At 32.5% G+C, this 22772-nt stretch overlaps 4 protein-coding genes across 6 annotated transcripts in view; 2 read left to right on the top strand and 2 right to left on the bottom strand.

Moving 5' to 3' along the window:
• LOC144855593 (uncharacterized) overlaps positions 1-22772 on the bottom strand; it is a 54497-nt gene that overhangs the window by 27291 nt on the left and 4434 nt on the right. The window lies entirely within an intron of this gene.
• LOC144855595 (S-adenosylmethionine sensor upstream of mTORC1-like) lies at positions 2-14200 on the bottom strand. 2 transcript variants are annotated; one of them, XM_078713500.1, is made up of 5 exons: positions 14084-14200; positions 13036-13192; positions 7709-7994; positions 1765-1879; positions 2-1116 (listed from the first exon to the last, which is right to left on the bottom strand). In XM_078713500.1, exons 2-5 carry the CDS (start codon positions 13127-13129, stop codon positions 550-552), a joined length of 1062 nt encoding a protein of 353 aa, XP_078569626.1. In that variant the 5' UTR covers positions 13130-13192; positions 14084-14200; the 3' UTR covers positions 2-549. The 2 variants fall into 2 exon arrangements, with proteins under 2 accessions (XP_078569626.1, XP_078569627.1); XM_078713501.1 differs by lacking the exons at positions 13036-13192; positions 14084-14200 and adding an exon at positions 8505-8823.
• On the top strand, positions 14382-16233 carry LOC144855305 (uncharacterized). The gene is made up of 2 exons (XM_078713122.1): positions 14382-14396; positions 15032-16233. The coding sequence occupies exon 2, from the start codon at positions 15040-15042 to the stop codon at positions 16171-16173; it is 1134 nt and encodes a 377-aa protein (XP_078569248.1). The 5' UTR covers positions 14382-14396; positions 15032-15039; the 3' UTR covers positions 16174-16233.
• Positions 16388-22659, top strand: LOC144855304 (protein disulfide isomerase Creld2-like). 2 transcript variants are annotated; one of them, XM_078713121.1, is made up of 12 exons: positions 16388-16545; positions 16931-17066; positions 17268-17350; positions 17477-17531; positions 17795-17903; positions 18091-18129; positions 18220-18269; positions 18644-18770; positions 19057-19158; positions 19284-19463; positions 19848-19985; positions 21532-22659. In XM_078713121.1, exons 2-12 carry the CDS (start codon positions 16932-16934, stop codon positions 21714-21716), a joined length of 1203 nt encoding a protein of 400 aa, XP_078569247.1. In that variant the 5' UTR covers positions 16388-16545; position 16931; the 3' UTR covers positions 21717-22659. The 2 variants fall into 2 exon arrangements, with proteins under 2 accessions (XP_078569247.1, XP_078569246.1); XM_078713120.1 differs by lacking the exon at positions 21532-22659 and adding an exon at positions 20335-21227.

Genomic DNA, 22772 nt, shown 5'->3' with positions numbered 1-22772 from the left:
CTTTCATTTTTGTACTTTTTTTTATTCAATCAGGGAACATGGAGATTCAATAACATTACTGTCACTCCTAATTGCTTATTTCAGTTTCAACAAAATTATAATCTAAAAGAAAAAAGTGTTTCTCAGGTCAACTGAGTTTAACTACAGACAATTTAAGAATACAAAACAAAACATGAAATTATATAATTAACAGGAGAGGTTATTCATTTGAAACCTAATAAATAAAATATTATAGATAATTTATTAGTTTTCCCTTTTAAAGCAATATTGTACTTATATAGTTAGCGTGACAGTAGAATAATTTATGCCCTTTAAATTAAAGCTTTGCGTAGATTAAATAAAAACAAATGACGTTGATGCAGATCCAGATGATTTGGTCATCGGGAATAAAGTCGATCGCTTACATTCATTAAAGTAAGATGTCTATTAACACAGCATCTTGACGAGTGAGTGAAACAAAGGGTCAAGTGAAAATGCTGATGCAAGCTAAATGTTGTTGATGTTTTTCAATTTTCAATAACTTTAATAAAAAATCAAGTGTCATGTTATTCAAATTAAAAACCATTCTTGCTCATCTCCACCAGGAAGCTCGTTAAAAGTGTCACTAACATCATCATTGTCAAATTTTGATGCGTTAAAACTATCACAAAAAACGCTTTCATCACTTTCCTCATTGAAATCTTGCGGAATATACAAATTATCCGGCCCAACATCCAATGTGTATCGAGGTTGTTTTAATTTAACTTTTCTAAACGCCATGTAATGTAAGTGCGTATCTTTCACGTACGTGCAACGCTTGAACCCGAGCGCCTCGATACCCTCCTTCCAACTTTTTACCATTTTCGCATGTTTATTTTGATGTGAAGAGTCCGGGGTGACGATCAACAAAAGACCATTCAGCTGCAGCAACTCGTGCGCTTTCTGACAACATATCCAACGCTGATACGGAGAAGGAAAGTATGACAACAAAAGCGAAAACACAACAACGTGAAAACTTTCTTTCGGTAGTCGCTCAACTGGATTTTTTAATGTCCTCATGTAAGTTTCCACGGTATCTGGCGCAACTTGCAGCGGTTCTTGGATTTGTAGATTAAGAAAATCGCATCTGTATACGGTCTAGAAAGCAAGTCATACGAAAGTGTGTGAATTGATTATCAAATCATTATGCTACCCTGTGGTTGAAGTTATTCGCTAATTTACACAAGTGTCATGCAAAATTGTGTCATATTGTGAATTGAATTATAAAATAATTGAGACTATGGCTTGCATTAATACATGTAAATTTAGTTAATGAATATGAATATTGCGTTTCCTACGCTGGTGAGGTTTTCATATTCAATCATTGTAATCTAATTTATTACAAGATATTTTGGTAAAGGTCAGAAATATATTTACTTTGCCTTTGAGGTTTCTATAATATTCAATTATTAAATTTAAATAAAATCTATTTCCATTGAGTCAGAAGAGCTTAATTTTATGATTTTATTCAGATAATGTTTTTTTAAATTTTAACTGAAGTATGAAATGTGTTTGATGGGCGAAATTTCTTATTTCAATAGTTATTCCTTTCATATTGCGCTGTGAGACTCCGGTAAGGAGTGCTTTATAAATGTTCGATTATTATCCCTTTTTACATCCCATCTGAAGCTCAATGCACAATGATAATTATCTTGATCCCAGGCTTCTGTTAATCCAACGTAATATTAATTTTTATAGTTGTAACTAAATTACTGAAAGTCTCTTTTTCGCATGCAATTATTTTACCTCAACTGCAGGTGATAGGTCAATCCCAACTGATAAAAATTCTTTGTATTCTAAAAAGGGATTAAAACAGCTGCCCACGTCCAGTAACCTCAACTGACCGGTAACTGGTAATGATCTGGAAAAAAATATTAATTGATTGAATTTTGTAGGTTGTGATACACTTGTCAGCTGACTGTCTGTTCGTTTCCAAAATTAAAAAAGAAAAGTATTGGTTAAAGTTTTTGTTTTTGTGACCAATAAATATCTCTATTGCTAGTTTTAATTCATTCAAGATAACTAACAAATGACTCATGTCCATACTGGTAACCATCTTTTGCTCAATATAAACATTTTTTCATCTGTATTTTCAAATTTATTAATTAAATTTTGTTTGGTATAAAATTGTCATTTATTCAGAGAGTTTTATTAAATTACAAGGTAAAAACCAATGGGGAATACAATAGCTACTGGGTCCTGACAAGAAATAAATGACAGTTGTAACCATTCGTAGCCAGAAGCACAGGTAATACTCAAAGGAGAGACTGTCGCCAGCATTATGCACTGTTACACTAAATATATTTATGGATCATTTTAAAGCAAAATCAGAATAGTTTGACATGATTTGAGGGAAAGAAAGTGAGGGACTGAAATGAAAGCTTGCGGCACAATCTTGATAATTGCTACATTATAGACACAATGTCTGAAAACACAGCCTTTTCAAATGATGTTTTTAATTTGAGCTTGCCAATATGCTAATAAGATACAGTTAGATCAAGCTCAAACACTAACAAAGCCCTAATAATGATGTGACACTTTGGGTTTGGCCAAGTGTTAACAAATATATTTCCCCCTTATTTGTTTCATAGGAAAGTGTAAGAGGGACTCTCTTAATAACAAGGTTTGGCTATAGTCGTAAAATGTTTATTTTCCCCTCACAGGAAAGTGTACGGTTAAAGGAGGGGTCCACAGAAGAGGAGTGTCCCAAGGAATTGGTAAACAATATTGTGAAATAAATAAAATTTAAATGAAATATTAAAATGGGAATGTCATTGAAGTATTAAATTGTACGATTGTCTTTTGAAACATTTCGACCTTGGTGCAAACACTCTTATAATAATTTCCGTAAGCTTTTCATTAAATGCGTGAATAACGAACAAATCCACAAAACGACAGATAAAATCAGGACACGGTCAAGGCTGAACACTAAGGATAAATTAATTTGCATAGATAAATTATTATTTCCCAAATTCCTAAAAACTAATAACTAAAATATAAACACAAGAAAAAAAACACACAGGTTTGACTAATGCATACAGTAGGAGAAATAAATAAAAGTAATAAATATGAAAAAAATATACAGTATAAGGTGTTCCATAATTCCAACAAAGAAACCTGAAGTAGCCTATGCTTCGGTTGCTACATACATCCCTGGAAAATCTTCTTCTTTTTTTTTTGTGAAAAGTTTAACCATGTCAGACAGACTGCACACAAAGAAACTAACCATAAAAAATCCTGTATCAAATATCTTTATCAATTATAAACTAAGTTCAATTATTCAAATGAGCGTGATAAAAATTAAAATTTTTTTTTTTGCTAAAAGACCTTTAAATAATAATTGAGATATCATTGCAAGTAAAAATAGATGACATTGAAAAACTTGACATCTCTGTGAACAACAAACTTTGAAAGAAGACTATGTTTGACAGCAGACAAGTCGAGGGAGCCCTGCGAGATTTAAAAGGTCATGAGAGGTTTATGACGTGTGAAATTATGACAAATAGGATTAGGTCATAGTTGATCTAAAAATTAAGAATAAAAGATTTATAAAATAAAACCACAGTGGAACACTTTAAAATGATTCATTTTTAATGAGTTGAATGTTAAGGTTAGTCATTCTGGAACTTTCTTATTAGTAGTTGTTCTCAAGGCGTGGGCAGTCATTCCATATGTACAATACATTCGCAGTAGCTCGTAGGCAATGAATTCATGTACAATACTTTTTAAGTAGCGTGGGCAACCCACTCCAATTTATTGCCAACATATTTTCTTTCCATCCAGATTTACAGGAAACACACTCAAGAAACAACAAGATGATAAGTTGTATGTAGTGAGGAAGCAATTTTCTAGGATACTAATGTCATGCTGAGATTCTAAAAGTTGTTGTTATTGCTGTTGTTTATTGATTGATTCCACAAATAATACAAATATTATAAACTATTATATATAAACTTCATGCAAATTTATCTGGAAAGAAAAAATTATTTTAAATTTAAAAGTTCTAGAAAAAAATATTAGCATTAGCATCAGTACTGTACAGTAGTAGTAGTAGACTATATCAACAGAACTAATTAAGATACAATTTATGAAGTGCAAAAAACATAGACGTTTTAATTAGGTTATCGTTAAAATTAACAACTAGACATTGAAGCCCAAGTTTGAGACGAAAAACAGGCTTAAAGATTTAGAAATCTAACTTTTTAAGTTAAAAAAATAATTGGGGATTTTTTTCAAAATAGGAACATGTTAATGCGTGCTAAAAGGATGTGTTGACAATTAGGTACGAAGTGCAAAAATAAGACACCTTAAATTTTGAGACGAAAACCAGGCTTAAAGATTTAGAACTTACTTTTTAAGTTTAAAAAAAAAATAGGTGATTTTTTTTTCAACATAGGAACATGTTACACTTACATGCGTGTTAAAAGGATGTGTTGACAATTAGGTACGAAGTGCAAAAATAAGACACCTTAAATTAGTTGAACTACTGTATTCATTAATTTTAAATGTGAGAGGACACGACTTCTTTATTTTTAATACATGTTTTAATAAGACAGGAGGAGTGAATCTAATTGATAAATTGGTAAAGGAAGCAACCACGATCAGCTCAGGAAGAGTCAAAGTCACCAGTCTCATATCGCAATATATTTTGCAGTTTGCTTTAATTAAGAATTCTATTTAAGGGGTTACAAGGTCAGACTGCATATACACACCGCCCCCCGCCCCCCCCCCCCCCCCCCCCCCCCACCACCCCCCTTTCTATGCTGAAAGGCTTGCCAATAAGTTCCAGTGTATATCACATATTTATAATTTTTTTTTTGCATGCATTAATGTTCTTCAGAATGTTTGCAATTCAACCCACCGCCGACAGTAATTTCAGATGAAAAAAGTATGCGTAAACTTTGTTCGTACGTGCAAAAACTTCAACAATTTTCTGTTTCAATCTATCAACATTTTCCAAAACAAAGAAAATGACGGCAGACAAACAACACAATCAGAAACGTTGACAAAGTAAAACACATGTTTCCCCTTGTTGATTAGTTTAGTATCTATAGACTGGCCTACAGTTTTATGTTATGACTAAATATTTCCATTCTTCTGACCTGGATGGATTGTTTTGGACGATGCAATGATGTTATCAAGCAAGCCACAGAAATTAATAAGCTCTGCAAAAAAATCAAGGCCAATTTGAGCTAAGTTTTGGTAGCTTGTTATGATGTAACAACTTTCTATTTGGCGTACATACATTGATGGTCTACTTCTGTTCCTCATAACTTTAGTGTTAAATATAGACATTGCACTTAGTCTTAGGAGTTGTATAAAGAATAGTGACTGCCTTAATTAATAATTGCAATAGATTAATATTCACATAATTAAGATGTTATGTACTGTACCAATATTTGTTATTTAGTACAGTTAGAAGAATTGGAGTCAGTGACAGGTTTTTACTGGTACCTGACAATGCGAGTTATAAAAAAAAATAACTCTGCCGTGTCAATTAAGGTACAGAGCTCCAGACAGCGATAGCAGCAACAAAAATAGACCACGTACCAGAAATTAGATATGACCTAACATGTCACTTGTAGAAATCATATTTGTGCTAAACTGACGTGTAAAACTAATATGAATCTGGGATATGAGGGAAAAAAACTTGTGACAGGCCTGACGACAGAATATGGACATTAAATAGTGATTGCATCAAATAACATGATTGTTGTACATGCACAACGCGGCAACTAAACAGAGCACGCTCACAAACCAAAATGTATTGTTACAGCTTCCTCAGCTACATTAATTTCCTTATATTTAGTTATAAAGCTTGAGAAACTCAACAGTTCTTTTCAGAACTATATGTGCTGTACCGCAAACTTTTTACATTTGATTTCGCAATGCAAACCTTCAAACAATAAATCTTGATTTGTAATTTTTTTTTCCTATGAAGCAGATAAAAACCAGACGAAACCGTTTATCAGGGGCGTTAATAATAATTGTCATTTTTTTTTTCATAATTCATTTTGTTCTTATTAATATTATAACTTATCTGATTTACTTATAGACATTATGTCTATTATTCAACTTACACGTATTGTCTGGAAAAAGAGATAAACTACCTTTTAATAAGAAACAAGAATTAGTGATATCTACAGTAAAATGTAACTTTACATTGGCGTCAAAGAAATTAACTATTGCGTAAAGCTAAGTTTAGATTATTCTTAGAATGTATTGATAAGTGTGTATACTTAAGATTAATACTCTTTGTCTAAATATTATTTTTAATTTATAAAATTAATTTATACTAAGAAAGGTACGGTAACTTCTTATTCTTTTTGCAAAAATTTAAATTGATTATCAATTATTATTACTCATTTTTCAGAAATTCTAACATTTTTACTACAGTACTAAAAAGTTTATTTATTGCCAAAACGATTGAAAAATGATTACATCCAATGTTTTGACAAATGGCTAAATAAATCCATATTATGTAAGTTGCTGGTTTTGGTTGTCAATTTTATTAAATATGCTAGCAAAGTACAATAAAAAAAAATCTCAAATAAATGCAAATTTGTTATGTTAACTATCGATATTTCACCATTTTCAGACAATTCCATGATCTTATTTTAGACACAAAATAAAGCATTAATCATGTTAAACATGGTGATTACGTAAAAAGGAATGTTAAATTTCCTTTTAATCATAAAGGGTCAAGTATTCGAAAGTGAATCTGTTTCGAGACGTTTATTAATGAGTTGATTGAACTTCAAACAGAAGGAAACGCATGAAACTTTTCAAAGCCGATTCGAACATCAGGAAATCAGTTAACAACCTTTATGCGAAATCATAGAATACGAAATGAGCTGCTATATGGCGTGAGATTAAATGAATCTGATTGGTTGAACACTTGCAGACAACATGCAAGCTTAACTCTGCATTTGATCAACAATTTTTTATGAGGATTTTGGTAGTTTTTTATTTAATTACTTACCAAGAAATTTATTGAAGATTTGTTTTTATTATTTCATAATAAACCAAATTTCACATTATTACTTTATGTTTAACTAAAAAAGAACACTTTTCAGTGGTTTTTTTGTCAACAGGTTATTTTAATGTATGACCCTGTCTTCCTATGACCTAGTTCCTATAGCACACGAATAAAACTTAGATCCGAGTAATATATATATTGACTTAAATAATAAATTATTTAAGTTCTAAAGGTTCCTCGATGACACAGAATTGTTCTGAAAGCATGTGACAAAATAAATTAAAATTGGGTACCCAAAAATAGGACTTTCTCAAAAAGTGGATTGCTACAGTATTAAACATATAATATTATTAATCAAAAATAGAAAAAGTAGTTCATAATTTCATTTTAGCTGTCAAAAGGGGGGAAGGGTGGGGAGAGTGTGCATCCCTAGTGCTCCCTCCGAATCCCTAAAAAAGGTATAGTTTCTAGGAATATCATGATAACATGGTGTTATATTGTTGTGAGGTGTTTTCCCAAAACGGTACTGGGTATGACCGACTAGCATTCTTGTCACCAACTATAGCCACCTATTCATAGAAAGTACTAATGTAGGAGCCTATCTGTACGGCAACTATAGAACGGACCAGAGACCTGACTTACTACGACTTTTATTGAAATATTTTGTTATGAAAATGAAATGTTTCCAGGGAAGTCACTAGAGATACTTACATGGTATTATACTTATTTGATTGCTCCACTTGACTTAAACTTTTCTGTTCCGTGATTCCATTAGTAAAGTCATGCTGTTGACGTCTTCGGTCTTTAGCAAGTGCTTTGTCCATTCCGCCATACTTAAAGTAGTCCATACATGTACGATAACACCATTTGATTCGGTCATCTTGGTGCTTGGTGGACCAATGATCGACGGCCAAATGCTGCATGGCGTATGCGTATTCACCGAGGCCTGCTTCATCGTGACAATGCTCTGCCCAAATCTTCTTAAAGTCGCCATCAGCTTTGGGAGAAAAAAAACAAATATAACTGTTAACACACTCAAATTTGTTATTTTTAATTTATTTATGTTATTGTTATATAGTTATTTATTAAATCATTGTTAATAATATATAGATGATAAACTACAGTACAGTATTATTATGATGATGATATTAATGATGACATAATCAACTTAAACATTTAGGCATTTTATATTATCAAAACAGTAAAATAAATATTACACAAATTAAATGAAGTAAGAAAAGACAAATCATTTTATCTGATGTCACAAAATACACAAATGAATTCATATTTTACAATTTAAACAAATAAATTAAGAACTTAAAAATTAAATTAAGAACTTAAGTCGACCGAAGATGGAAAGAATGCAAATTTCAGAATAATATTGACAAAAGCGACAATCCTAAATTCGTACTATTTTGAAAAAGTACTGTAGTTTGTACTGAAAACAACAAATAAAAATCATGGTAAGTAATTTGAGACCTAACAATAGACCAACAGACAGACTTACAAGGCACTGGTTGTAACCACCATTCTACGTAACTATCAAGATAGGCCTGTAAGAGACGCACAGAATATTCCATACCGTTCCAGCCCATGTCCTGTTTCTAAACAGCTGATCATAGACTAAATCCATTTTATAGTGTAGTCATTGAAAGTAGTAGAAAGCGTTGTGCTCCTCAAGCCTCGCTAGGGCGGTCCTTCCTGTTTTGCAGCACTGTCAAGTTTTTCCTGCACGTCGTGCTGTGCAGCTTTTTATTCAATGACCTGGGGAAACCCTGGGGAAACATACATTCAGCTTGTTGAGCTACGGTCTCCAGTGGACATGCGTCAATTGTGAAAAAACTTCCAATTCTTTTCATTATACTGTAGACCCATTGCATACAGAATTACAGGATTTATACTTATCACAGTCATAAAGAAATTTAGCAACAATAACAACAATAAACAATATTAATTATTTTTATTTGACTAGGAACTTGATAAGTTACTGCAGCAACAAAAAATGCCCTAGGTAAAATTACTTATAATTTATAAATCAATGATTTACTGCAGCAAATACTCATTTGGTAATTTTGCTAAAATATCAGCTGATCGAAAATGAAAGTGCCAATTACAATGTGCTGTTATGAGTCAACAACATTTACTAGTTAAACCATTTTGGAAACTGTTAGTTACCTGATCATTGGTAAATTGTTTAAGGATGGTCTCAAAGAGACCCCGGGGGGCAAAAAACAATTTAGTTTTAAATTGGTTTCATAACGCAATTTTACTAACTGTAGGCTATGTGCCTTTATATCGGATGCTTTGTATTTTTTTTGTGTATTATTAGTATTTTACCATTTTTTGTTCTTTTATGTTGTATCTCTATCAATCATTCTTACCAGGGTCCAATAAGTATTTAAAGTGCACGCAAGTACCTGTATGTAACATGTTGAAAATGTTTTGTAAAAACAAAATCATAAAAATTTATTTGGGAAAAGTTTAAAAACATCCCTGGTTCGAAAAAAAGTTATAATAATTTCCTTTTTTAATAAATTCTTTAGAAATGCGGCGACGTTTTGGCAGACTAAAGCAAAAATGTTATTAGAAAGTAGGTAGACAAAATGCAAGCAATGAGGCATAAAGGGGAATGCTTAATTTACACGTTTTACACTAGCTTTAATACATGTGTTACATATTTCTACTGATTATCCTATTAATGTCTGAACAGGATTTCATGAGTTCAGGGTTTATGGTACAAAGGGCGCAATGATGATGACGGTCAAATGATGGAGGACTAGAGGAGGGGGGGGGGGGGGGGGAGAGCACCTGTGTGTGATATTGGTTTTTTCCTAATTGTACAGTGTATAAATCTGCTGCTGAATATCTATTTACAGCAGCTGGCCTCTGAAGTGAGTTTATTTGTCAATTTATCTCGCACACTAATTCATCCCACTCATTCAGAAAATTAATTGACTGTTTTTCTATGAATGCGGAAAAAAGTAAAACGAAAATGTATCAAAATACAGTGTTCAGTAAACAACTTATTTTGTTGAATACATTGGTCACTTCTATCACCAGTCAACAGTCTTCCATCAAACCAAGTATCACATTAAACGACCATAATTCTATAAAGCATTATGATCAATACAAATTATTAAAAAGTTTTTTTTAGGATAAATCATAAGCGTATACTCTGGCTTGTACCTCTTACTTCTAATTTTATGAACTATAATTGTCAATTACAAGCTACAAACCACAAGCTTCCTGTTTTTGCGTAAAAGCTCTCCAAGAGCACAAACCGTTTCATAATTTAAACAATCGATATATTTATATAATATAGTTAAAAGTAAAAGCATTGAAATTAAAATAATTTATTTACAATAAATTTATATATTGTACTTAAGGAAATGCTTAAGTACAATATATTTATATATTGTACTTTCAGTACATGCTTAAGTACAATGTTGGAAAAGAAATATAAACATTTCCTGATGTAAATGTAACCACCTAACAATACATTATTAATAAGTGAATGCTAGTTTTGTGGTATTCTCCACAGTATTGTTGGCTCACAAACAATAACATGTTAATTCTAACTTAAACCTTCAGATATTTATAGCAAGTTTTAAAAATTAGGCTAATGTACTCTAAAACTTCTTAACACTTAATGTAAATTTCAATCAAGGTCAAGCCAATTAAATTATGATTGTATGACAGACAGAAAACAACATTAATTGAATCAAATTAACATTATTTTTAAGCCTTGGCCTTGTGGTTTATCCAGGGTCATTATGGTGGTGAATCCCAAGGTCATTGCAAGCTCTGCAGATCCTGTTTACCCCAGATGCAGTGGTCACATGGCTACATTTCATGTCAAAACTGATAAATATAAATACAAATGCTGCAACCAATAAGTATAGAGTGAAGCCTTAATGTCTCATCCCCTATTTGTGAAAACCTTATCAAAGCCTCTATAGACATTTAATATTCTCATTCTGTTTTTGTCCTGAGAATGATGTGCAGTATAATATTTACAGTATGTCAAGGTGTTGGTAGCATTATGTACTGTGCACTTCTATGTACTACTGCAAACAATGCAGTATTTTCCTTTAATGCAGACATTAATTAATGTCAGTTTCATTCCATTATCGACAGACAGACAGACCAACAAATGAAAGTTAAAATCATACAATGTCATTTTGAAGGAAATGATATTTACAGTACACAAGAAAGAAATTGAAAAATCTAAATAAAGATTACTGCAGAAAGGAAGTAAATCATCGTCTACAATAATCCACCCTCCTCAGATTATCGAACCATCTGCAGCTGCAGCCCCCTGGCTTTTAGTCATATCCCTACCACCCATCCCCCTACTTCAAAGTGCGTTCACCTCTCAGTGATGTCAAATAACAGGTCTACATAGATTTAAAGCCACTTTATTTCATGGTCATAATTTACAAATTTATTTTTAAAAAGTTGACAAACTCACTCAAAAGCCTAAAAAACAAGCCTGGCAATAATAATAACTACTGTATTTATCAAGTTGCAGAGACAATAATTCTGGCAAAATGTCAAATTGAAATTATAAACTGGGTCCAGAAATTCTGTAGCTAGCTCAACACAAGATTTTTTTATTTTGAATAAAACTAAATCCCTGTACTTAGGCATTTAAAGTTTGCATCGAGGGACCATAAAAAAGGAAAATATTTCACATTTAAAATTGAACATGAACTTTGAGTATTATAGGTCAATATCATTGGCACAATATTTTTTAATTTCACCAACAATTTACTTTGACACATCATTACACATAGGGGAGACACAAGTTACCTGGTAATGATCTTAGGCATGGGACTTAGATCGAGGTAGGGAGGTTAAGAATACGCAGTAGAGGAGAACAGCAATATAAGGCTCTGTCTACACTATCAAACTAGTGACAAAAAAAGTGTGATGTGCCCAAATATGATGGTGATAATGATATGCCCAGATATGCTTAAATATGGTGGTGATAAGAGATCATCGTATCCATATATGGGCACATCACATTTTTGTTGTCACATAAAGACAGAGCTTAAAGGATACTTAGACAGCTAAAGTTGATGAAGCAGATAATGGATTTGAGAGGAAGTTGGAATTATGCAAACAATGCAAACATTAAATCAATTACAGATTGAATTCAAATTGAAATCTAAATAAAAGTACAATTCTGAATTTTGAAAAACATTAAAATCGAGCCAACTGCTGTACTAACAGTACTATAAATAGGCTTTATACTAATTAATAAAATTATATCTTTTACTGTAGTACTGAATTGAATTGGGAATACAGTAGTACTGGGTTCCTGAGTTGATGACTGACCTGGAGTGTAGCCTACAGTAGGTCACCAGTCTGGGGCGATAAAATCACTTGAAATTGGAAATAAATGCAAGCCTTTCAAGTGTCCCATGGGATAAGGTTGTCATAGACACATCTGTGAAATGTCTTTATCATGAGACAAGATGCCATATCAAAAGGATTCGTTCAGAGTAAAATTAATTGGTTTTTTTACCAGAACTTTAGCTTTCTAAGCCTAGTATTATGATGTAATACATATGATGAGTAAATGCTAAAGACCACCAGGGGGATAAGTGCACTAGTACACCTCCAAGTTACTTGTTCACAGACCAGCAGGGGGATAAGTGCACTAGTACACCTCCAAGTTACTTGTTCACAGACCAGCAGGGGGATAAGTGCACTAGTACACCTCCAAGTTACTTGTTCACAGACCAGCAGGGGGATAAGTGCACTAGTACACCTCTAAGTTACTTGTTCACAGTAAAAGTCTGACAGGTAGGGCATATAACATACTACCTTAATGAATGTTATAACAAAGTGTTATCAAACATAATAAAATAATTAAAACATGCAGAACGCAAAATTTATAAAGAAATTTGAAAAACTCTGCTTTATAAATGACCAAACCAAAACAAGGTTATGACATAAATAAAGATGATAATGATGCAATGAATGCAGTAAAAATAATAAGAGGTTAATTATAGTAAGATAATTTTACTAACCTTCCCTGAATTTCTTACGCAACTTTGCGTGAACTCCTTTGACAACTTGACTGGTTTTTTCTTGACATCCTTCCTGGGAGCAAGCACAAGCCATGCTGATGAATTATTTTATGCAGCAGGTCTTGGAATATTATTTGTAAATTAAAATTCCTTGTACCTGAAAGAAAGAACAAATGCATTTATTTATTCAACAATATTTCAAGAGGGTGACCCGGCCAGCGTAAGCTGATTTTGAGGGGCCCTCAACAATTACAGGCGACATAAAAATTTAATAAAGTATTATTACAATAGTTAAAATTCAATAAAGTATTATTACAATAGTTAAAATTCAATAAAGTATTATTACAATAGTTAAAATTCAATAAAATTTACATTTTAAAAAGTTAATTGCTTGGTGGGTGGGATGGATATTGAATGCGACTACATCAATATGTATTGATTTATTATTAATATTAATAAATATATGTGATTTATTTTACATATTATTCAATATGCCACATAACAACAACCAATTTGAGTTAAATTCTCCTGAAAGAAGTATGGAAATGTTGAAAAATATTCTTATAATTAAATACAATATAATAATAATAATATATTTTTCTGATGTTAAGTTTATAAACAAATCCAAAATAAAAGTAAAATGTATGTAATGTTAGTAATGTATATATAATATAGGCCTATTATTATTATATTTATAAATAATATTGAATAAACAAAGGCTTAAAGCATGACATTTTAAAAATGCCTAGATAGGGGCATGCATGTCCTGTTTGAATGACTGGCCTACTTGGAAGGTTTGTTGTTGCTACAGTACAACAAGTCTAGATAACCTGATTCTCTAGCTAGGCCCCTACTAGCACTAGACTACTCTCTGCTTCTAGTAGGCCAACTCTAGAGGGCTGCAGTGCTACTAGTTTTATTAGGCCTCCTACACTTCACGGACTAGCTAGGGTAGGCCTGGCTTATTATTACCTAGTTTAGTAATGGCCTCTAGCTAGGAAGAAGTGCACTGACTACATTGGTACCAATAACTAAAAAATATGCACACCTCTTGCATGCAATAATTTGCTAATTTATTGACGAAAAGGCGATAAATAAAAGGTTAAAAAGAAATTAAATCATTTCGATTGTTTTGGCGATATCTGTTATACTGCCCTCTCTTTTTTGTCTGTTCTTTAATGTTGCTTAACGACTAATACGTTGAAAATGTATAAAACGCGTTTAATGTATAATACGTCTTATAGAGGGCGGAATTTAATGTCTCTTTTTATACACTAACCCGTCTTCGGATAGGAGGCTAAGCCTAGCTAGGGCCCAGCTTTATTAATTAATATTAACTTAATTTGTTGTCAAACACGTTTGTATGTATTTGTATTATTTTATACATATGTAGCTGCGGGCGACGCTGCTTTGATCCTAGTAGTAGTACTAGAGTAGCTAGCTAGAGGAGTTAATATTAATATTACCAAAAAATAAATGCCAGGGCCAGGCGCAGCTGCAGGAGGAGGGAGGGTCCAGGGATACGTAAGAGCCCGGCTCCAGTCTTGGTAGTAGGGTAGACTGAGATTAGGCCTAGGTAGGTTAGGAGAGAGGCTTACATTATTACTAGGCTAGCTAAAGGCCTAACTAATTATATTAAATTCATAACCATAATAAGTAGAATTATATTTATTATAGAATATAAATCCAAAGGCAAATTACTGAAAAAAATGACAATGCTGTGGGTATCAGTGGCTGGATCTCAATGGAGATACAAAAAAAAAGCAAAAAGCTAAATCAAAACGATAAAGTAAACAGCCAGAAAAGTTAGCAGAGGTTTCGGGCAACACTAGCCCTTCATCAGTGCAAGTCACTTTTATAATATAATATATAAATTATTATAAATATACAATTTTATTTTTTATTATTCAGTTTCTGATGTGGCCAAGACTACTAGACTATAGTAAAACTGAAATCTGAATCAAAATATAATAAGACAAACATCTTACAATTTTAGCCGCCACCATGCCACAGGAGGAGGATGAGATTGGAAAGGAGGTTGATGCCGGTGAAATATTGACAACGATAACAAAATATGATGGTGAAAATGGAAATAAAACTGCTTTACTTTTGTTGAAAACGCACACAGAAGATGTTCCATCATTGAATGTACATTGTAAAATGGAATCTGAACACAGTGTAGAATTAGAAGGCAATTCAAAGGGGCATTTAATTACAGAATTAAAGGAACATTCAAATGATCAGCCATATGAATGTGAACACTGTGGGATGAAATTTAAACACAGCGGAACTTTAAAAGTACATCTTTGGATTCATAGAGTAAAGAAGGCTGAACAATTTGAGTGTGAACACTGTAGGAAAACATTCAGTAAAAAGTCTTATTTAAAAAGACATTTAATGATACATGGTGGAGAGACACCATATAAATGTGAACATTGTGAAAAACTATTTAACAAAATATCAGTATTGAAAAGGCATTTCACAGTACACACAGGTAAACTGCCTTACGAATGTGAATTGTGTGGAAAGGGGTTCAACCAAAAATGTTCGTTGAAAGTCCATATGAGGGTACACACGGGAGAAACACCTTTTGAATGTAAACATTGTGGAAAGAAATTTAAACATGGCCATTATTTAAAAATACATGTTAGGCTACATACAGGAGAGACTCCTTATGAGTGTGACAAATGTGGTATGAAATTTATTAGAAAAGATTATTATAAAAGACATGTTGATAACCATGCAGGATTTAAGTGCGAACATTGTGGTAAAATATTGGCAAGAAAAGACCATTTTAAAAGGCATTTGCAAACACACACGGGGGAGAGGTTATGTATATGTGATCGGTGTGGTAAGCAGTTTCGCCGTAATGAACATTTAAAAAAACATATAGAAATACACTTAAGGCCGTATGAATGTGAAAATTGTGGAAGAAATTTTAATGATAGTAAAAGTTTAAAAAACCATTTAAAAGTGCATTTGAAGTCCAAAGTTCAGGGAATAAAAAGACCATATAAACGAAGTTGGAAACGCCTGGGAAAGATGGTAATTCCTAATAGTATTGGAAATAAACAAGTCACATATCGTAGAGTAGAAATACCACTGTATGCACAGCCGAGAAGGGGAATATACACATAATTTTTAGTTCATTTTTTGTAGTGCTACATAAAGGCCATTATAGCGTTCCATATTTATGTACATTTTGTGGTGTTTTTTTTTTACATTTTAATAAAATGAAAGTAGCGATAAAAATACTTTATATAAAATTTAGACGGCTGTGGCGTTCCATAAGAAGAAGAGACAACAAAAAATTGCTTTTTAAATGTCATAGTTCAGCAATGGACCAATACGATTGGCCCACGCGAAGCATGCGGCTAAGCTAGGTGTCGTCAACTCTCAAGCATTTATCGTACACAAAGAGTGAAGACCGTTGCGGGTGTACGTGGTGGATGTTTAAAAGCTAGGCGGCCTGTCATCCCGACAATTGTTAAGTTCTCAGAAGTCGAAAAAGTATGTATTTGTAATGTTTATCTTGTGATACGTGATACTCAAATAATTCATTAAATTAATGAAAGACACTATTAGTTATGATTCCTAGTTTTAGGCCTCTACTACACTACCAAAAGTGGCCTAGCCGGCCTAAAATTGCAAGACGACCAACCACAACAAAACAAGTCCAAGCCGCATATCAAATAGACTAGAGACGATTCGTCCACGGTTGCCTGGGATGTTTCGGCCCGAAATTGGACTACTTACTTTTCAGACTGAAACGTTTCACCTAATAAATAGTACAACCAAATAATAATGTTAATTTTCGATATTTTTGTTTGCAGTTTTCAAATATGTTTTTTTAACTTCTTATTCTGTACTGTTTATATAAACATTTTTTCCCCAGCATGAACGTCTCCTGGACAAGTCTGACAATTTTAATATTTGTAAGTTTACTTCATCGAAGCAGTTTTGCAGGAAAAAGAAAAGACACCATTAAGAAATGTCAAACTTGCAGAAACATTGTAAACGGTTTTCAAGAGGTTAGTTTCCCTTCTCTTCCAGCTCTTTATTTATCAAAAATTAATAATAATATTAATAATAATAGTACAAATTTGTAACGCGCCAGTTCCAGCAGTAAGGGGCGGTGTATGAAAGAGCTCAATCTGAAAGAAAAAGAATAAGACATATTGTTTTGAAGTTGAAGTTATTAATTTTAATTTTGTGTTATAATTTGTTTACAGGGCATTACTCGAACTTCAAGGTACAATTTTGGAGGAGGTGATGTGGATTGGGAGGAGAAAAAACTTGGTACCTACCAAACTAGGTAGGAATAAAGTCACTGGTGGTATTAAGTGTCTTGTCTATGCCAAGAAAGTGTCCTTAATATCTGTTGATATTTTTCCTAATAATGTCTGGCTTTTAATATAGTTTTTTCTTAATTTTTTTTCAGTGAAACTAGATTTATAGAAATTACAGATAATATATGTGAATCATCAAAACATGAGGTAAAATCTTCTTCTAAAATGACCAGTAACCAACATAGTGGCTAAAATGACCAGTAACCAACATAGTGGCTAAAATGACTAGTAACCAACATAGTGGCTAAAATGACCAGTAACCAACATAGTGGATAAAAAAAACTGAACAGTAACCAACACAGTGGCTTAATTTACCAGTAAACACCACAATGGCTAAAATGGCCAGTAACCAACACAATTGCTACAAAAATAAACAGAATTTAATGGCTTGTAACTTTCAAATTTTACAGTGTCATACATTACTAGAAGAAAATGAAGAAATTTTAGAAGAGTGGTGGAAAGAACATCAACAAGATTTTCCAGATCTTCTACAGTGGTTTTGTATAGACTTATTAAAATGTATGTACAGTATAATTAATTTAAAACATTTGCTACATAATTCAAAAAATGATAAAATTGGATCTTGCCCCCTCTAGTGGGCCACAGTCGAAACAGAACAGTGTCTTTTGTAGGAATATCCACTGAATCAACACTTGTAGAATTACTTAAAAACCATCACACATTAACATTATGTTGTTCTTGTTAGATTGTTGCATTAATGGAACGTTTGGTCCTGAATGTCAAGGTAAGTGCTTTGCCCGTATTTATTGTCATGTAGGCCTAAGAAATTAAGACTTGATGTTGTTAATCAATGATTACTTTCTCTTTAATTCAGAATGTCCTGGAGGTGTAGAAAAACCATGTCAAGACAACGGGGAATGTAAGGTACGTAACATACTACTAAACATGTTTTAATCTTAAATTGGTAGATTTTTTAACTATCTTGTCATGAAGCTATAGCTTGGTGGTCCAGGGTTCAATCCTATTTCTACTCCATCCCTTAAGACTCAAAGGAGACTGTATATACAAACTTTATAAATACCGTAAAACCTCAAAAAGAAGCCCATTCTTTAGGAGTCTAGGGTGGGACTTGTTTTCAAGATTACTATTCCAAAGAAGGGGCTTTTTAAATTTTTATGGTATATTGAGCACTTTATTTCAGAATAGAAATTCCATATACACAATACAAAATGAAAAATAGGATTTTATCCCATTTATGATTGCATTGCAGCTAAATTGAGGTGAATTCTATTTTGTAGGGCAGTGGTACAAGAGCAGGCAGTGGAAAATGTGACTGTAAAGCTGGCTACACCGGCTTGGTATGTAATGAGTGTAAAGATGGACATTTTGAAGAGTTTAAAAATGAAACAGATACTGTGTGTACAGGTATGAAGATTGCTGACTCATTAAACTCCAACATGTATAGTTCTTAAGCTCTGTCTACACTATCAAACTTTATGTAAGAGAAAAATGTGATGTGCCCATATATGGACAATTTTTTTTGTGTCAAACTAGTTTGATAGTGCAGACAGATCAAACTGTAATATTCAGTCGAAATAAATGTTTATTAGTATTATAGCTTTATAGTATATCTATGGGTGAAAACACTAGTGAATTACTATGGCAGTCCTATTCAATAATTGCTAATTTTGATACATATTCTTTTTTGTAGAATGCCACAAGTCATGCCGTTTAAAGTGTAAAGGACCAGAAACAAAAGATTGTGAAGAATGCAACGATGGATGGCTATGGAATGATGAGCTTGGTTGCCAGGGTAACTAAATATTGTTGGTCATAATTATTAGATGGACTGTATGTATGTATGTATAAAATGCAAAAAGTGCATTTTAAAAAGGATATTCTCACAAAGTGACTGTAATATGATTGACTTGATTTCAGATGTTAATGAATGTGAAGCAGAAGAGCCTCCCTGCAAAGCCACTGAATATTGTGAAAATAACGACGGATCTTATGATTGTGAATCTTGTCATTCTTCTTGTGATCAATGTCTGGGTAAAGGAAATGATAAATGTGTGAAATGTGGCGATGGTTACATCATGAATGATGGAATTTGCGAAGGTAAGCAACCAAGCCTTATTTGGGTAATATAAATGTAGTTACTGCAGTAACTGGAAAAGAATAATTTAGACATAAAACATAACTATCCAAAAACTACAAAACAATTGGCAACCTTGGAAGCAATAAACATTGGCTTATAATCAAGTTTAAGGTGCGAAGAAAGGCAATTTAGGGTTAAGCTTTGTCTACACTATCAAACTAGTTTGACAAAAAAAAGTGTGATTCACCCAAATATGGTAGTGATGTGACGACATCAAGTCCATATATGGGCACATCACATTTTTTTGTCACATCAAGTTTGATTGTATTATAAGCTGAAGTGCTGCTACTCTAAGACTAAAAGTTTCAAAACTGGTTGACTTTAAAGACACTCTGTTTTAATAGATATAAATGAATGTGAAGGTGATGATCATGGATGCACAGGCGACCACAAAATGTGCAAGAACGTACCTGGACGATATCGGTGTGATTGTGAGGACGGCTTTGAATTGATGGGAGGAGAGTGCATTGATAAAAAATTAAGTAAGTATTATAACTTATTAAGTATTATAACTTAAGTATGTATTCAAGCTTATTAAGTAAGTATTCAAACTTATTAAGTAAGTATTCAAACTTATTAAGTAAGTATTCAAACTTATTAAGTATTTTAATTTAAGTATTCTACAATCATTCTTAAGCATTTATTGCGGAGGTGATCATAGTTTGGATTGGTTAGGTCAGAGGTCAAAATATTTGCTGGTTTTGTAGTCCTATTTCTCTAGAGTAATATTTATCAAATAGGGTAACCCTTCTTCTCAAACTGATTTGCTTTTATTGTTTTTATTTTCTACTTCATTTGATTTATTAGGCCCTTTTTCTTCTTGTCTTCCAGTTTCACAGTTATCACAGAAGAGAACTGAGCTTTCAACCACCGGGGAGATCCTTACCTATGTTTTGTATTTCTTTATACTAATTGGGTCCATAATAGCCAGTCGTAACAGTCCCTTGTTAGCTATGGTATTTGGTCTAGGCCTTGGATTTTGGTATCTGTCGAAAATATTTGATAAGCCTTTGAAATTAGATGGTTGAATCCTAATCTTGCAAACTTGTAATTTCTATCATGAAATAATTTAATTTTTACTGAAGTTTTTTAATTTCTTCTGAAGTAATAAGTATAATAGTATTTAGAAATGTCCATTTGTACTATATTGTTTTATTTATTTGTATTGAATTTGTACATGTACTAGAGAGTAAGAGAGTGTGGGTTGTTAAAAATTAATAAACCAAGACTGAATGTGCTTCTTGGTAGCGTCCATTTCTAACACAATTTGCAATAATAATTTTATTCACTTTTATTCCATTGTGGATGATACTGGTTTGGTCTGGACTTATGCAATACTTACCAAGTTTATACTTGAAATAGTTTGACCTTTGAACCTCCATTTTAAGTGTGCTTAATGCGGTATTAGAATATGTTATTGACATTTTAATAATTTGGTGATTGTTCACCCTTCAGGTACAATTATGTTGTTAAGAAAAGGACCTGAATTTATTTAATATACTGAGCTGGCACCTGTATATTCAATTATTTAAACTAAATAAAACCACCTGTATTCAAATCAATGCGTTACTATAGGCTGAATAAGTAATGTTTGGACATTAAGAACCACCTGTATTGAAATTAGTAATTTATTAAAACAATTTTGTATGTATAATGAAAGTGCTGTGTTGTAAGGTTAGATGTGGTATACTATTTTTATGAAATAAATATAAGAATTGTTTACATTTGAAGTCTTTTACTTTTATCATTGTAAGGTCCAAAGTCTAGGGACCAATTTTGCTACTCATTTGTGTTCATAAGTACTAGCTATTCCAGGTGGCTCACTTTGGAACTTGGCCTTGAAGGCCAGTTACAGTTGTAAGTGAATACAGTAGATGAGAATAAAAGAATCGCATTAACAATGTGCATAGAGTTCAAGTGAATTGGCCAGAACAATCATTGTGGTAGAGCAAAGAAAAAAATCAGAGATACATTTTTTGTTCAAAAATCAGAAAAAGTAACAGATATTTGTTATCTTTTTTTTTTAAGATGAAGAGGACGATGAAGAAATGGTTGAAGACACAAAAGAAGAAGAAACCAATAACAATAATGAAACCAACAAACAAAAAGAAACAAATCAAAAAGACGATGTATTACCAGATAATTTTGAAGGCAATGTAGTAAAAGAGGAAATAGATAAATCAGTTATAGACAATTCAAAAACAGAACTTTAATAATAAATATTTAATAATACTAATATTATGATTATTTCCTTAAACAAATCTTAAATTAAATCTAATTATTTTCTTTCCCTCCTCCATTCTCATATTGTTTTCCATGCCTTTTTATATGCTTACAAAAATCTACTTATATTTATAATATTGTTTGTACTATGGTATTTTTTGGGTGGGTTAGGTGAGGGGATTGTAGTAATAGGTTTACAACTAAAAACATTTGTTGGTACTTAAAACATGTTAGAAAGTAGTAGACACTAATTCAGATCCAATTGTGATTATTGGTTGAGACTTACGTCAAGGTAGTTCACCCACAAAAGTTATTTTCGATCTAATCCTAGGCCGACGTGATTCGATACCGGTGTTCGCGTATGTACGAGGCAAAGCATTCTCTTCCCTGGTTCTTAGTTCCGTGCTGTGGTAGTACTAATAGTAGGATGGCCTAGCTAGGACTTGCATAATTGGTAGCTGATTACGGCGTTTAGTTTCATATTTACGTCGTTTGTGTCCTGCCTCTCGTCATATTAACATCGTAAAATCAAACAATTATAATTAATTCTCTCAATGAATGTATTACTTACCACTTTTATTTCGCCGTGCCGTCGATATGTCCGTTTGAAGGGCCGCCTCGGTGTCGCCTGACGCCTGGTCACGTGTGTGTGGTAGATGGTAGATGGTTGATGTTGTTTCTGATTGGCCAGTAGTTCATAATAATTTAAATCACATGATAATTACACATGCGCGTTGCCATGACATTAAACGTCAGTTTCGCAGTTTCGTCTACTTACTAAAATATCAAATCTAACTTTACTCATCACATTCCTGGTTTGACAATGTAAACAAATAAATTATAATAACAGTTGTATATTCTGGACGAAGATGTTAGCCTATTAATGTTATTGTATTGTTTTCAAGCTGAATAAATACTTTCTATTTTCTACAAGTTTGTTTATCGAAATTTATGTAAGTTATGTATTTTTTTACCTTCCTACAACGATTATATAGCGGATTGTATCAATTAAAACGCGTAGAAAACTAAAGCTTGAATCCCAATTG

Source organism: Antedon bifida, chromosome 11 (genome assembly GCF_963402885.1).
Source record: "Antedon bifida chromosome 11, ecAntBifi1.1, whole genome shotgun sequence".
In the NCBI taxonomy this organism is placed as follows: domain Eukaryota; kingdom Metazoa; phylum Echinodermata; class Crinoidea; order Comatulida; family Antedonidae; genus Antedon; species Antedon bifida.
Note: the sequence above shows the minus strand (reverse complement) of the source record. Positions and strands in the feature narration are given on the sequence as shown.